Source organism: Furipterus horrens, unplaced genomic scaffold (genome assembly GCF_987537825.1).
Source record: "Furipterus horrens unplaced genomic scaffold, mFurHor1.1.pri manual_scaffold_10, whole genome shotgun sequence".
Lineage (NCBI taxonomy): Eukaryota > Metazoa > Chordata > Mammalia > Chiroptera > Furipteridae > Furipterus > Furipterus horrens.
This window is the reverse complement of record NW_028327180.1, coordinates 87,666,241-87,683,996: the sequence shown is the minus strand read 5'-3', so window position 1 is coordinate 87,683,996 and position 17,756 is coordinate 87,666,241. Positions and strand designations below refer to the sequence as shown.

The window sequence follows — 17,756 nt, the reverse complement described above, 5'->3', positions numbered from 1 at the left end:
TTCATGAAATGTAGTTTATAGTGGAAAAATCTGAAGCTTAAGCACTTGCATTCTCATTTGAAATTACCAGTCATGTGCCTTTGGGCAAATCAATCTTCTCATGTCTTGGTTTCTCTGTCTGTAAAATGAAGAAGTTAACTATGATCTCTTGAGTAACTGCTAGCTCTGTGATGCTATCTGTCCACACATTGAACAAGCTGGAGATTTATATTAAATGCATTTAATGGCATAAAGGTCAGTGACAAGGAAATCAGAAAGGAAAGACAGAGAAAGATCATGGGTTTTGAGAAATTATTTAGTCTGTGATCTCACTTGTCTTTTGTAAAGAACCCTTGGCTTTTAAATTTTCCAGATAAACGCCTCTCTCCCAGGGCTGAGACTGTTTGAGCCTCAATGACTACTGACAGTTGATACCTGAAGCCCCTGGGTTGGGAGGGTCGGGGACATCTTGTGTAGGTGAGATGAAGTAGGATATTGAAGCTCCTTAATTCCACTCACAGGAAGGGAAGAGAGGCATTGCTGACAGGGCTGTGCCTTCCCGAAACAGCAGAGTTTGAAAGTTCAAGTCAAAGTAAGAATATAAACGCAAATTCTTCATCTTATAAGTTTTATAAGTGAAGAGACTGAGTTCCATCAAGGTTATATGGTGCAGGCCAGTTTGTGTTAGAATAAGGCTGGTGATGGAGTGGAAAGGACCCATAAATGTGAGGATAAGGAACCTGTGGTTCATTGTGGTGTTCTCTAGCTCCTACTTCCCTGCCTGGCACCTCGTAAGTGCTTCATAAGCCATGGTCACACAGCTGACCAGCTGGCTGGTTTTCTGAATGAATGCGTATGTTTTTATCTTTGGTTCCCTGATGACTAGCTGGACCCAGACAGTCTATTTCAAGCAGAGGACTATTTCTTTGAAGCATCAGAAGGCTTTTTTTACTTACCGAGAGACACTTTTTTTTGATCGAGTAACACTTCTTCTCTGAGTATTGCTTCCGCTTTGTTGATACTAACAGAATAAATATCAGAGTCCTTACAGGATGTGTGTGGTGTAGCATGGGGTTTCCTTTGATGTGACTGTACACTTAGCAGCATTACCAGAGCAATGATTGGTAGTCTGATGTACTAATTTGCTGGGCTGGTCCTCAGGGAAGTGGCCACTGCTCATGTGATTGTGGAATAGAGACACAGTTGAAGGAAGTATCCAGCTCAATAGGAGAGTTAAAACGGCACTTTGACAGAGCTGTTCTTGGACTTTTCTTCTGCAGAACTCATGTTTTCACATCTTCCCTTTGACTGTGTCCTTCTGTGGCTGCTACTACTTACAAGTAAGTCTGGGCATGGACTCTTGCCATTGATAGTGAAAGATAAAGATACAAGGATTACTGTTGTAACGTTTGCAATAGTGAAAGTTTGGAAGCAACCTAAATATCCACGAGCAAGGATGTAGACAAAAATAAATTAATTGTGATATACCCATGACGCAAACAGTGAAATTGACTAAACGTAATGATACGAAATGTCTCCAATTCATAATGTTAATTGAAAAAAGCAAGGAGCAGAATAATATATATATATAGTAGGTATCTATTTGTGTATGTGCTGCAGGGTGTGGGAATACATGAATGCTTCTTAACGTATAGACTCTGGGAAGGGGAACTAGGGAGTGGGAAAGCAGAGAGGGACTACTCTTTTCATAAACCTTTTAATATTGTTTGACTGTTTTACAATGTATTTTTTTTTAAAGACAATTAATTTTAAACCTAAAAACAGCCATACATTAGTTTCTCACTCAGGCAAGAGTTTTTATTCATTATGTGCCTGGTGCTTAAAAAAGAAAAAAGGAGACGAGAGAATCGTGTAAGTGCCTTTGTTGATGAACAGGCAACAAACCCAAATGCGTGAGCTGTTTTCCTGCCTGACAATGACTGACTAAGTATTTCTATCAGCCCTGCCTTCCAGTGTTCACAGGACTGGGTCAGAATTCTCTCCTAGAACATTGGTCTTCAAAGTGATGTTCCAAGAGATGCCATGTCAGCAATTCCAGGGAACTTCTTAGATATACAAAATTTTATGCCCTACCCCAGAACTATTGAATCAGTAATTCTAGTAATTGAGCCCTGGCATCTGTGTTTTAACCAGACTTCCCAGTGATTCTGATGCCCCTCAAGTCTGAGAGTCATTGTCTTAGTGAATCTTTCTCCAAATAGGATAGCAGCAGTGGTTTCTTCTTTATTCTATTAATACAGGGCATTACTTGCACTTACCTGAAGTGGGCCCATCTCATTCATTGCCTGAGTCTTGCTCTTCTTTTCTCTTTATTCAGGGTCTTTGGAAGGGTCACACACAGCTGAAGTGGGTCAGAATGCTTATCTGCCCTGCACGTACTCTCCAGCCACCTCTAGGGATCTCGTGCCTGTGTGTTGGGGCAGGGGACCCTGTCCTACGTTTGAATGTCGGAATGAGGTACTGCGCACTGATGGAAAGGACATACAACATCAGCTGTCCAGCAGATATCAGCTAAAGGGGTATTTGCAAAAGGGAGATGTGTCCTTGACCATAGAGAATGTGACTCTAGCTGACAGTGGGACTTATTGCTGCCGCATCCAATATTCAGGCTTAATGAATGATAGAAAATCAAACCTGCAGTTGGTCATCAGACAAGGTGAGTGGACCTTTGTGTGCTTTCTTTATGAATAAGATTCACCTGAAGATTATATTAAATATACTGATTGGTCTCACTTCTGACCTCCCCAATTACAGCCCTGGCGGTGGGCCACTAAGACCTATCTACAGGCCCTCCAGCAACGCCCAATTATGTTTAATTCCTCTGTCTGTATTGAACCTCAAGGAGAGGATCTGTAAAATGGGAGGAGAGGCCCACATCAGTGGTTGGGAGCCTGAGTGCCCATTAGCTTTACCTGGGGAGTTTTTTCACACCTACTGATGCTTGGGCCCCGCCCACAATCCAGAGAAACCAGTGTCTCTGGAGGTAGACCTGAGCACTGGGAGTTTACAAAGTCTTCCCCGGGTGATTCTCCCCAAAATGCAGCCAGGATTGAGACCCACTGAACTGTGTGTGTACTGGGGCGGGGCGGGGGGGGGGTGGTGGTGCATGTGCTCGTATGTTTTAACATTTATAGAGCGTGTACTTTGTGGCTGTTGGAGCTGAGTTCAACTCCAATTCTGCCTCTTACTAGCTGTGTAATCTTGGGACAAGTTATTTAAACTTTTTGACTTTCTCCTCTATGAAATATAGTAATACCTACCATATAGGCCATCGGAACAATTTTAGGAGATGTTTTATGAAAAGCATTAGTGTGGCCATTGGTGTGGCTATTAGTTCTATTATTAACAATTACGCTGTGATGACTGTAACACAGTTCTTAAAATGTGTAACGAACATTTTAAATGTGTGATGTACTCTCAAGGAAGTTGTCCAGGTTTGAAAGTTGAGCATGTGTTGCTCCTTATTTGTTGTGTTTCTTGTTTTTTCTGCTGCCCCTTTGATTCCTTGAAACAAGCCCCGTGCTCTCAGAGAGGCCTCATCCTTACTTTGCTTTCTGACATTAGCCAAGGTCACCCCTCCTTGGATTCCACGGAGAATCTTCACTACAGCCTTTCCAAGGATGTTCACCACGGAGGGACATGGCTCAGGTAATTATATTTGGGGTGTAGGAGGAAGCCTTTAGGTGGTTTCTGAGTTCAGAGGATTTTGAATATGGGGAAAAATGAGGAAACAGTTTAAGAGTGGAGGTATGAATGTTTCTGTACACAAGAGATAGTATTTCAGATGAGGGAGATGATGGAGATAAACCTGTGCTGGGAAAAATGAGCCCTAGGCTAGGATCTGGATTAGACAAGACCTAGCCCAGGGCCAATGCCTTTCACTTCTTTGGATCTCAGCTTTCTCTTCTGTCCAGAGAATTTTGAATTTTACGACCCAGTAAAATTCCTGACCCCCACCTGAAAGAATTTCAATCTATATATTTGCCAAGTAAGGAAAGCAAAACTTCTGCCAAATATTGCCATTACTTTTGAATTAAGTAAATTTAGTCTAATGAAAAACTCTTTACATTATACTATTATTTTGTGTTTCCTAGATTGGTGACGTTTTGCCTTGAATTGGCCCCAGTCCACGTTTGGGATTGAATTAGGTGGTTTCCTGGGACCTTTCTAACTGGAATAAAGCCCAACATCCTCCTCAGATTTTGATCTCAGTAAGAGCAGCTAAATTCTTTAGGTAATTAAGCAAGGACTTTTTCATGCTGCTCTGGAAAAGAAGATGGGATCAGAAAGGCAGGCTTCAGGTCCTATTGATCAGAAAGGTCAATCTTATATACTTTTTCCCAGAGATCTAGTCTCTCCAGAACTCTTTGGAGCTCAGTATTTTATTCTGGAAAGTCAAGTTAAACATAGGTAAATCCGATTTCCTAATCTCATAAATTGTACTTTAATAAGATTTAAATAAGAAGTGTGACTAAAGTGCTTAGCCCTGATCATACTGATCATAGTACTCAATACATGTTAGTAGTTAACATTATCAGTAAAAACCAGAGGCAGAGTGAGACTGTGGCTCAGTGCTTCCATGACAGGGAGGATGGGTTCTAATGTCAGTTCTTCATTCTAGATCTGTGAACTCAGTACAGTTGCTCAAACTCTATGAGGGCCAATTCCCTTACCTCTCCAGTGCCTACTTCATAGGACTGTTATGAAGATTGAATGTGATAATGTATGTAAAGTGCTCAACATAGTTACTGGCCCACAAAAAGCATTCAAAATTAGTTATTATTGTAGTTATTAACTTCAGCTCTCTAAAGGTTTAATCTTAGTGATTGTTAGCCACAATCACGTATGCAATTAGTGAGGAAATGAAACATGGTGGGAACAGATGATCCATGTTGTGGGCTAATCAAGTAATACCAGATATTTATTGTATGCTATTATTATATTTTTATTTAGTTTATTTTTATTTTTATTGATTTAGAGAGAAAAAAACATTAATTTGTTGTTCCACTTATTTATGCATTCGTTGGTTGATTCTTGTATGTGTGTATATATATATAGAGAGAGAGAGAGAAAGAGAGAGAACTATCTTTTGCATCAGGGAATACAGGCACAGTACCGATAATCTCAGATTTTCAAACACCAAAAAAATATTTAAGTAAACAGAAAAAAAGTCGGTGTCTTCAAAATAGGAAAATGGAATGAAAATTTCAAATTAATATACTTAATTGCATATCTATAATAGGTAACATTATGACAATTACCCTCAAATCAACTCATATGTAGTCATATATACCTTTTCTTTAATGTGGAATGTGGGTACACTTAATATGTTTGCTATAAAGTGGAGTGGAGCCTTGATAAGGGTTCCAAGGCTCTTGGAAGCTTCTGAATCAACCTTGAATACAAAACAAATGCAATATCTCTTCTACCTGAAGGACGTAGGACTGGGTCATAGATAAGTCCTCCAGAGCTGAGGGCAGAAGTACCTCTCTGAGACTCAGTTTTTCCATCTGGAAAATGGAAAAGAATAGTACTTAGCTGCTGTGGTGGAGATTAAAATAAATTTTGCGTGTAAGGTGCTAAGCACTATGTCTGGCACATAATACATGCTAGGTGGTAACTACTAAATTCACACTCTTTTAAGACCATCGCATCCCACCCCCCCTGCTGCTTTCTCCACAGCCAAGTCTTGGGTTCCTCAGGAAAAACATTACAATTTCCTCCAAATGTTCCACCATCTCAGTTGATGAGCATCTGTGTGAAAACAAGCCACAATGACCTAAAAGACTCTAGTTCATTGACCATTTTCACTGTAAAATAAAGTAAGTGGGGGGGGGGGGTGGAGAGAGAGAGAGAGAGAGAGAGGGAGAGAGAGAGAGGAGAGAGAGAGAGAGAGCAAGAGAGAGAAGTCAGATAGTTTCACCATTTAGGCCAAGAAAAATACATACAATAAGCAGAAACTGGATTTATAATAGAAAATCTTGTGTGTGGTTAAGATTCATGTTGACTTAGCAGTTCCACCAATGTGGTTTTTATATTTTAAATTCCTTTTGGGAAATAAAAACAAAGGTGACTGGAAGGTAATCTTTTTCCTTTCTGTTTTTTAAAAAAAATAATTTTAGACTGAGACTATGCTCATATGATATTAAAATCATAGTTTGTTTAACCAGAGGTTCTATATTAAAGGATTTAGGCTTGTAGGCCTCCAGAAAGTGACAGTAGCACTTAAGAAGTTTCAGAGTCTCCGACTGAACCAAAAAAATGAGTAGGCATACTTTGTTTTCCCAAAGCTGACAGTCTTTAGGATGCAGAATCGAAAAGGTCAGGCAGGGCCTGTGCCCTTCTTGTTCTCTGCTCTGTCCCCTGTGCCTGACAAAGTAGATGTGTAGTACTTGTTTATCGAATCAGTAGGCAGATGAGTAAATAAATAAACAGAAAGCAAAGAAGGTGAGCTGGCAGCTGGGCAATGTGATGCACTTAATCGTGATGACAATGCTGATATGAAGGTTGTTGAAGGCAGCAGAGTTAGGAGTATGCTTATGTTTACAATAGCCTAGATATGGAAGCAAGCTAGGTGTCCATTGATAGATGAATGGATAAAGAAGATACACACACACACACACACACACACACACAATGGAATATTACTCAGCCACAGAAAAGGACAGCTTGCCATTTGTGACAACATGGATGGACCCTAAATGCTATTATGCTAAGTGACATAAATCAGAGAAAGACAAATAACTATGGTTTCACTTGTATGTTGATTCTAAAATAACAAAACAAGTGAACAAACAAAACAAAATAGACTCACAGCCAATGGTAGCTAGGATAGGGAGAAGGTGAAAAGGTGAATGGGATTATAGTCAATAAGATTGCGATAAATGTCCACTGCGACGAATGATTACTAGACTTACTGTGATGATTACATTATAAGGTATATAAATGTTGAATCGCTGTGTTGTACACCTGAAATTAATATAATATTGTATACCAACTATTCTTAAAAAAATAAAGTGTATGCTAAAGGCATGCAGACCGGAATTGGAAGCCCATTTCTGTCATTCACCAAGTTGTGTGACCTGCTTAAGTCACTTCCTCATTCTCAGCTTCTTCATCCGTGGAATGGGGCTAATTGTCCCTGCTTTTGGATAGTTGTTTTGAATGCTAACTGAGATACTCCAAGAGTTTAGCACAATGCCTGGTAAATTGTAGCTACAGATATTTTTATTTTCCTTTTTAAGCAACCAAATATCTTGTCTCCCTCTGAGAAAATGCCGAACTTTTCAAGAAAATTAACTTGTCGTCTGTTGAATTCTAATTATAATATAATGCCTACCTGAGTGTTATCAATGTTGGAATTATGCAGACCTCATTAGGGCCTGTGGATACCACAAACTACATATTCAGCATAGGTCTTCCTGGCAGAAGCCTCCATTTCATAGAACATAAGTAGCTCGGTTCATTATCTGGATAAAAAAAATCCTAAAGTTGATTCGTAAATGTTCAGTAAAGTTTGTTGGTCTCCCAATTCATTGTTGTGAAGAGTGTGGGGTGTTAATTTCACATAGGGTTATAGGCATCTTTAAGGTTTTTTAAAAACTCAAAGAAAAGAAAATATTTTTAACCATTATTCTTCCTCTTTGTTGTAGAGACACAGACCCTGGAGACCCTCCATGATAAAAATCAAACAGTAAGTAACTTTTTGTGAGTGTGTGTGAGCTAACATTGAGTTTAACTCAGAGAAAAGGAAGTATGGCTTTGCCTTCCTTCCTGCCCACTCTTTCGTTGGGGAAAAACGCCTTAGTCTTCCTTAGTTTCAGATTCTTTGAATATAACGTATTGATGATAGCAGTTCTAACTGCTGTAATATAGGCCTGGTGTAAGCATGGAATACAGTGATGCATGTGAAGTGCCGGGCACATAGCAAGTGCTGGAAAACCAAAAAGAAGAAGCATTAGCATTTTGTCCCTCTTCTCAAAATTCACAGCTGAATACCACTGTGGAGAATTGGGAGACCCTTCATCTCCCTAGAATAGATTTTTTTCTTGCTTCCATTGCAATCCAATGGAAAAGAGATGATTACTTTTTGCTTCAATTTAGTTATTTATGTAGGACAAGATACCAGTCAAGAATATTCTAAGCCAAGAATTTATATATCTAACTATAAATAAAGCAATATTAATGATGATTTTAGTGTCTCCCAACTTCTTAGAGTAAAAGGGGAAACCTCTAAAAAGCATACTGACAGCAATGACTTAGAAATTCTCCCAAGGGCATATCCAGGGGCCCTCACTTGTTTGACTCAGTCTACCTGTGTGATCACCACCGAGGCTCAGCTTTTTCTATTTGTCCCTCCACTTTTTGTGATCAAGTACTGCCTTTAAGTACCTCTGTGCGCCCACAGTGTTTGATGCACAATACTTTGCATATAGCACTTCTGCCGTAAATGTTTATTGAATAAATAGAAGGTTTAGTTTCTTTGACTTCTTTGTTTTAAAAGTGTTTGCTATTGTTGGTTCTAAAGGGGAAACACGGACTGAAATTTTAGGAGAGGATTTTCTGTGTGACCTTCAGTTATCAAAAAAAATCAAACAAATGACAGCAAGGATAGTAGCTTTTATTCATTAAGCATTTATCATGTTTTCAATACCAGGTCCTTGGCTAAGCATTTTATGTCTTTTGTCACTTCATTTTCCCAATACCTCTACAAGACAGCTCAGCTCTTGGTGACAGAGCTTGGAGTTGAACTCAGGACTGTCTGGCTGCAAAGCCCTGGCGTTCAAGTCACTGTCTTTCTGTGAAAATAGTGGTTTCACTAGAAGACACCGAACTTATACTACTCTGAAACTTTCTGGGACTGCCGGGGGATCTTGAATGAAGAAGACACCACTCTAAAGCCCATTATTGTTTGTGGGAAAGCGAAGGCTGTTTACTAAGAGCGCCTCCTTTACCCACAGCACAGAAGGGCACATTTTATTCCCTTGTGAACTCCAAAGATTAAGGTACTCCCTTTCTTTGGGTGCTTTGAGGCTTATTTAGAAGGGACCAGATCAAGGGTGGTTTCAAGATCCCTGTACTTCTGTGATGCTGTAAAAGGGATGTTCCAATGCACAAGTCATGGAAATGGCTGCACATACAACCAATTTCTGGCCAGATGCTGCAATTCTGTTTGTGTTTCCATAGCAAATATCCACACGGGCTAACGAGTTAAAAGACTCTGATGCAACTACCAAAAGAAGCATCTACCTCGGAGTAAGGATTTCTGCTGGGCTGGCTCTGGTTCTTATCTTTGGTGCTTTAATTCTCAAATGTAAGTCACTTGATGTTGTACGTCTGTCTCTCCCTCTAATGAGAAACTGTTAGTATAGGAACCAACATCAACCTAGATAGAAATATAAGTTTCTATTTATACCTAAAGGTGATTAGACTAAAACTCTTTAATCCTTCTGAACCTTAGCAATAATAGCAGCTAATTTTTATTCAGTGGTTACCACATAACAGGCAGGCATTGCACTAAATGGTTTATGTACATTTTATCATGATCTCCATTTTAAAAGATAGGTAGGATTATTATCCCCAAATTACAGCAGAGGAGAGGAGACCTTAGAGGGAGTAAGCCACTTTCCCAAGGTTCAGAATCAGGAAGTGGCGAAGCTGGAATTCAAATTCAGGCAGCCTGCTTGCAGCACCTGTGCCCTTATCGTTCATTAAGAAAATTAACCTTTTATATTCACGAATACATTTAGTTTATTAGGAAGCCCAACAATGGAAATCCTTTCCTGCTGTGAATTTTTCTACTTTGTTTCCCAGGCATAGAGATTTAGAGTGAGGTGTCAAGTCCTTTTAATATTGGGAATGGCCAGGACTGCAGCCTTAGACTTTTCCTCCACCATGACACTCAGCTCATGCACTTTTCTCTAAGTTGTTTATATTTATTTTTTAATGTTATTAAAGGATGATTTATATACAATAAACCTCTTATTTAAAGTATATTCAACTTGGTGAATTTTAGTGGATGACTGCACCCAGGAAACTATGACTATAATCAAGGCCTACACACTTCCATGAGCCCCAAAGCCTCACACAATGTTAAAATTGTGATGTAGTCTCTTCTCTTTGATGGCAGAGGCTAGGGCCTTATACCCCAGGGCTCAGAGCATTATAGCAGACTTTCTTACTAATATAGAAACGTGGACTGTGTGTAGTGTAGGGGAACCAGCCATCCCAGATTTGCCCAGGACTGAAGGGAGTTCCTAAGATGTGGGACTTCATTGCGAAAAACTGGGATAGTCCAGGATGAATTGGTCACCCTAACTGTGTGGCTAGAAGCTGTTAAGTACTTTATGTCTCTTAAATCCTTACAACTACTCTACTGAGAAAGATACTAATATTATTCTAACATACCAAATGGAAAACCAGGGTGCTGAAAAGTAAAGCAACGTGTCCAAAGTCACACAGGTAATTGCTAGATACAGGGTTTGAAACCAGGGCTCCCCTGCTTCTCACTATTATGTTATTCTGCCATTATTGCTAAATGCATTGTGTAGAAAAAGAAACTATTCCAGCTACACACTTACAAGGGTTTACCAGAGGTATCACTGGAGTCTGTGAATTGATAACATGAATATAAAGTCTATGCGTTGATAAGGAGCAATGATAATACTCACTACATTTTTGAGCTCTGCCAAGCCTGAGTATTAGGGTCCATTCTAGTGTGTGTAAAGGAGTGTGAAAAGAGGGTAATGAGGAGTAAGAAGTCTGACGTTTTGTGTACACACACACACACACACACATACACACACACTCACACTGATGGGCAAAAGTAGGTTTACAGTTGTTTCTATAGAAAAATATGTAATGAACAAATAAATAATGTGCGCTCCTGGGAGCATGCCCACACCTTTCTTCCCTCTCAGGCATGTATCTCCTAAACTCCAAGGGACCCCAGGAGACTTGCAACCAGGGAAGCAGTGGGAAGCGGCATCTCGTCCAGGGATAACCCCCTGAATCTGTCACCAAGACCCTCTTTTCACTGACTTCCCAGTGAGCCAAAGCAAAAATATTTAAGTCGACTCTCACTCATTCTAGAAAGTTTTCCTTCTCCTGACTTCTGAAACACCGCACTCCTACTTCATTGGCCATTTCTTTTCAGCCACTTTTATTTCCCCTTCTGCTTCACTTCTAGGTGTTGCAATCCCTCAGGGCCGGCCACTTCCCTCTCTCTACACCTCTGTGTGATGACCTGTATTTCCAGACACTTAAATGTGATCCTTAGGACCTCTCTCCAACTCTCAGAGTGTTTGTTCAACTGACACTTCCACTTAGATGTCTCGCACATCTAACACATCCAGTGGAACCTAGAGTCTATACTGTACCTTCCCAGCATGCACCCTCTCCCTCCCTGGCCCTTCCGTCATCTTGTTACACTGCCATTTATCTGGTTTTGAAAGCCAGAAAGCCAGAAGCCATCCTTGAATCCTCTCTTTCCACACTCCTAACACACAGCCCAAGTTCAATTCCTGCAGTCTTTCTCCAAAATATATCTAAAGTCCATTCATTATTCTGTATCTCTTGGCCCCCACCTTACTCTGAGGCACCATCATCTCTACTTACCTCCTCACTTCTTTACCTCCTTTTTTAAATATATATTTATTATTTATTTATTTATTTATTTATTTATTTATTTATTTATAGAACGAGGGGAAGAGAGGGAGAAAGCGAGGGAGAGAAATATCTATCTGTTGTCTCTCACATGCCCCCAACTGGGGACCCAGCCCACAACCCGGGCATTGCCTGGACTGGGAATTGAACCAGCGACCTTTGGGATCGCAGGCTGGCACTCAGCTCCCTCAACCACATCAGCCAGGGCTAGACCTCCTTTTAATCCACCTTCCACAAAGCAGCCTGAGTGATCTTCTTAAACCCAATCATATCATATTTCTGCACTTTATTATTTTTACAGGTCTTAGTATAAAATTCAAACGCTTGATTGAGATGTTAAAGTTCCTATAGGATCCAGCTCCAGCCTACCTCGCAGACCTTATCCTGGGTCACTCTTATTCCAGCCATGTTTTCGGTTTTGGGCCCTCCCCCGGATCTTTATCGGGGGTTCTCTCTGCCTGGAATGCTCCACCTGGCCCTTCACTTAGCTGAGTTCTTTCAGAGCCGACCTTAAAGGTCACCTTTTCTGAGAGCACTTTCCAGACCACCTTCTCTAGTGTCAATTCTAGCGCACTGTTGGTTTCCTTTATATCACATCACAATGAGGTATTATCATTATAGTTATTGTTATTATTTTTAAATCCACCCTCACTAGAACACAAGCTTCACAAAGTCAGGGCTCATAATTTACCTTTGTGTTCTTGGTGCTTAGCACACTACCAGACACATAGTAGGTGTTCCATGCATTTTTGAAATATGAAAAATGCATTTTTATTACTTCTAGCATGGTTCTTGTAATAAAACAAGACATGGTGGTAGTTTAATTAAATTAAATCCAAAGGATAACCAGATTTTCTTAAATAATTCTTGCCTCCAAAGAGTACATTTTATTTATTTATGAAAGCAGTTTTAATTGACTTTTTTCCCCTTTTTTACCTAGGGTATTTTCATAGGAGGAAGTTACAGAATTCAAGGTAAGAATTGGGGATAGGGTAGGGGAAAGCAGGACTCTTGGAGGTCCCTACACTAACAGGGCTTTGATCTTTACTCTCAGAAGCCCTGCCCTGGACTTTGGGATCTAATCTTATATTTCCTTTTTGATTTATGGCTAAATTTATGAAATGCAAACACCCTGCTCTGTTTACATTCAGATCAATCTAGCTTCTGTAGTCCTAAATTTGTGGTACAGAATTTATCTCCCATTGATAGGAAATATAATTTATTTACTTATTTTTTTTGATATTTATTTCTTTTTTTAAAAGATTTTATTTATTTATTTATTTATTTATTTTTTAGAGAGGGAAGGGAGGGAGAAAGAGAGGAAGAGAAAATCCAATGTGCAAGAGCTACATCGACCGCTTGCCTCTCACATGCCCCCAACTGGGGACCTGCCCCACAACCCAGGAATGCACCCTGACTGGGAATGGAACTGGTGACCTTTCAGTTCACAGGTCAACACTCAGTCCACTGAGCCACACCGTTTAGGGTCTTATTTATTTCTATATCAACAGGTCTTTTCCTTCAACTAACCCTTCAATTAATTGAGCATTTACTATATCCAGGCTTGGAGTAGGCACTGGGCTCCGGAAGTGAACAAGAAACCCAGAATCTACTCTCAGGGCTTTTACAGCCCCGTGCAGGTGTTCTTAACTCAGATAACACATTAGAATCCCCTGTGGCACTTACACAATGTGTTGTCAACCCCAGAGCAAATAAATGCGCCAGAAGCTGTAGGGGGTGAGGCCTAAGCAGAGGTATTTTTTTAAAAGCTTTCCAAGTGATTCTAATGTGCAAATGGAGTTGAGAACGGCTGGTTCGTTATGTTGCAGTCTTAGTCTCCATTCCTGACCATATTCACAGGGTCATACACCTCAAGTCCAAATACATATAGCTAACGTACCTTTTATTGGGTTTTAGTGACATCTGGTATGTTGCCTCAATGCAGTATATTTCAAGAAAAAAAAATGACTCTGTCTATTGAATGCTATCTAAACCACTAGTAATTTTAGACTAAGTAGTCTAAGTAGTAGACTAAGTGTTTAGACAAAATAGTCTGCAGTAAAGAAGTCAGAAAAGGTCAGGTAAAATATTTATCAGTGGTTTTATATTATCTATGTCACTATGCTTTCTTAGAGCTGAAACCTGAAATGAGATAACATTCATAGGTATCATTTACATGCATTAAGTCATTATTTGTGACATAATTGGGTTAATGTTCATCTGTACCTATAAAGGTAAACTGCATAGAAAATAAGGAACTTGTCTGCCACATTAACAATTGTATCCCCTAGCACAGTAACTGATACTTAGTAGGCACTTAGTGAATATTTGATTACCAAATAAGTAAATACACCTTATAGCACCCTGGTGAGATAGAGCACTAATTATTCACATTTTATAGATGACGACCCTGAGACACAAAGTTTATTAATATGTACCCTTTGTGATATCTGTAGGTGTTATTCACTGCTGTATCTCTTGCTTCATAAAACAATGTGTAACACACTAAATATATCTTGAGTAAATGAATGAAAAGACGAAACCCAGCTTTTTCAAGATTATATGGCTGGTAATTGACATGACCAAATCCAAACTCAAGTCTGATTAGATGCATAACATATTTGTTCCGTTTTTGTTTTTTGAAATTGTTTAGGTCCACAGGAGAATGGAATAATATTACAAGGAACAGTAGAATCCTTTATATAAACATGTTAACATTTTAAAATGTTTGCTTTATCTGTCTCTTAATTTATGCACACAATTTGCTTCTGAACCATTTTAAGGATGTTTCAGACATCTTGACACGTCACCAAAACTTTACTCTCTACCTCCTAAGAATAAAGGTATTCTTTTAAATCACACACTGCCATTTTTATACCTAAGAAAATTAAGATTAATTCAAGTTTTCTCAATGTTTATCAAATTATTCTATTTTATGGTTTCTCCTCCTCTCCCCACCCCAAGTCAGGACCCAGTCAAGCATCACGTGCTATGGTGGGTCAGTGACCCTTCAGCAAAGCCTGTTCTCTGATGCCAGGAAGTGCTCACCTCTGCTGCAACATTTTCTTTCCACAGCCTCATCACCTTGGCCACCCTCCCTCCCTCTGGGTTAGAAAATACGGTGGCAGAGGGGATGCGCTCCAAGGAAAACATCTATACAATTGAGGAAAACGTATATGAAATAGAAGATCCACCGGAGTATTACAGCTACGTCAGCGGTGGGCAGCAACCCTGACAACGTCTGGGTTGTCATTCCTCTATGCCATAGCTCCCAGCTTCATTTTTGATCTTGTATTGTCTTTGGAAACTATCAAGTGTGTCATCTGATCGGGATTAATTTTCTGCCCACGGTTACCCAGTAATCTTTTTCCATTTCTGAAGATAATTAGCTCACATAAGGATTGAACCATGACCTGCACAATACTCAGACTTGCTGCAACATTACCTTTGCATTCCGGCCAGCCAGGTTACTCACCTCAGGGACTGCTCATTGGGACTTTAGACCTCAAAGGAGCTTCTGTGTAAAGTAGGAATTCTTACTATAGGGTCCTAAATTCCAGGAATTTCAGTCCCATGATGTGTCCTTGAGGCTCCTGAAATGGGAGGGAAAGCTACATGCTGGGAAGTGTGCATGTCCTGGAACAGAAAGTCTAAAGGGGCCACTGATTTTCAAGGAGAGCGGTGACTCATGAAGGGGTAAGGAACTGCTGGAGGACTAGATGGCCTTGAAGGTTTCCTTTGAGACTCAGGGTTTATGCTGCTTTGTATGAAGACTCTCCAACAGCAGATGCCACTGCACAGCGCTCCTTCCCCAACCAAGAAGCTGGCCCAGTGAGCTGGTGGGGGCAGGAGCACCTGGAGAAAAAGGAAGCACACTCGGCGTATGCTGTCCAGTTCTGCTTGGGGTGCTTCAGAGGGAAATATCTCCGACCAACTTCTCCATTCATGGAGAGAACTGGAGTTCTGTTTTTCACAGAAGAAGAAGCAGTGACTGGGATGCAATTTCTGTTTCCTGGTGGGAAGAAGGCAAAGGGCTCCAGCAATCTGTATTTGTCAGCATCGGGTACCTTGGCGGGAAGACCGCGGTCCCTAAGCTTCCAATTCAAGATGGTGGAGACAGTCTCCCTAGTGCCTGTCTCTGCTCTCACCTATCACAGAAAGTTACAGACCGAGCTCTGTAACCCCACTCCCTGGAGAACTCACACGTAGCCCTGAGCTCCACGTGTGCTCTCATGTAGGCGAAAGTGGCTGATGCTTGTCAGTGTCATCTCCCATGTCAGGTGCCTGGAAGTCTGCTACCCCCTGGCTGTTTCCCCCTCCTGCTGAGACCCTTCAGCCCGTAAGGGATTAATCATCAGCAGGCACCTGTCCCTGCCTGGAAGTTGCCCCTCCCAGGTGATGTCCTCACTGCTGCTGCGCTGCAGGCCATGGACCTTAGTCACCAAAGACGCAGGCAGCCTGTTTGTTCCTTTCTAGAGGCTTTCTGGCAGCCTGAACGACTGTGTGAGTTCTGGTGTTTGGGCTGCGTCTGGACAGTTTGGGGAAGCATTGGCTTTTTATAGGGAGCTACATAAAGGAGCTCACTTTACAAACTCATAGGCAGTGGCTTTCATCTGGGTTGAAAAATTAATTGTTTTAAAGTTATGACATGCTGGAGGGAAGGGACTCCAGGATGCATTTGTACCAGCTCAGCAGTTCCCCTCCAAAGGAGATTCTTATCCTACAAAATTTTTAAACAAGTGGATGTATACACAGATTACCATTGCAATGATGTTTGCAAGAGACTTTTTTCATTGACAGGGAAATAGTTAATTATTGTGATCCATGAGCACTCTGGTGCAGGCAGAAAGAATTAAGTATTTCTATCACTGAGCTGTTTTGCTAATCCAACAAACATTTATTAGTGCTTACTATGTGCCAGGTACTCTGATGGGAGCCCAGAGAGACAGATCCGATAGACACACCCCTGGCCCCACAGAACTCCTAGTGTGACCGGCAGGAACATTCATTCCATCCATTCATTCTCTGAATGTTCATTGGCATCTGCTCTGTCAGGCACTTTTTTAGGCCCTGGGAATAGAACAGTGAGGAACGGATAACACCTTACTCTGACAGAGCTTATGTTACTTGTCAGAGGAGGGTTCTATCTTGCTTCGTCAAAAGAAAACAGTTCTAGAATAGTGTATATAGTTGATGAGGATTTCTTCCTTACCTTAAAAAGATCTGGAAGAACATACCCAAATTAATATGGTTACTCTACAGGAGCAAATGATCAGACAGACTTTCACATTTTCCTTTTACATGCTTCTGTAATTGTTTGATGATCTCCATGTTTTTTGTTTTTGTTTTTTGTAATAAAAGATTAGATTTAAACATTACAGCAATATTTTCCTCTCTGCCTTCCACTTCATAGAAAGAAATGAAGACTTGGACAGGTTAACTGAAAGGTCAGGCCAGCAGTGGAGCGTGGCAGCAGGCTAGGACTGGCACCCTAGTTTTCAGAGTAGGATCTGGCTCTGATTACATCAACTCTTTGGAATGGGGAAGTTGGCAGAAAGGGACATGAAAAGCTGCTACTAGTGCCCTGGAGATAACAAGTGGAAATTTAATTAAACTAGTCAAGGAACATGTATGAACAACCCATGGACTACAGGGTGGGGATTGATCATGGGAGTGGAGGGGAGGGCTGGGTGGAGGAGAGCAAAAAGGGAAAAATTGGGACAACTGTAATAGAACAACAATAAAATACTTATTTAAAAAGGCTATAATTAGTTCAAATATGTGCTTTGTTCATAGAAGTGCCTTAGGGTTTTTGTTTTTATGTTTTTTTCCCCCAGAGCCCTGCCTAAGAGACTCATGGGGTATGAAAAGAAAAGCCCCTTATCTTTTAAGACTGAAAATGTAAGACCTTACTATGTTTTTTTCTTTTTTTTAAATTTATTGATTTGAGAGAGAGAGAGAGAGAGAAGAAGGGAGAGAGAGAAACCTCAGTTTGTTGTTCCACTTATTTATGCATTCATTGGTCATTTCTTGTCTGAACGCGGACAGGGGATGGAACCTGCAACCTTGGCCTATCTGGGCAATCCTGTAGC

General features: G+C 40.6%; 1 protein-coding gene across 1 annotated transcript; it reads left to right on the top strand.

Moving 5' to 3' along the window:
• Positions 1–1,202: 1,202 nt before the first annotated feature.
• Positions 1,203–15,741, top strand: HAVCR2 (hepatitis A virus cellular receptor 2). The gene is made up of 7 exons (XM_090289663.1): positions 1,203–1,319; positions 2,318–2,656; positions 3,565–3,648; positions 7,653–7,693; positions 9,187–9,313; positions 12,605–12,638; positions 14,740–15,741. The coding sequence occupies exons 1-7, from the start codon at positions 1,265–1,267 to the stop codon at positions 14,897–14,899; spliced, it is 840 nt and encodes a 279-aa protein (XP_090145789.1). The 5' UTR covers positions 1,203–1,264; the 3' UTR covers positions 14,900–15,741.
• Positions 15,742–17,756: the final 2,015 nt, after the last annotated feature.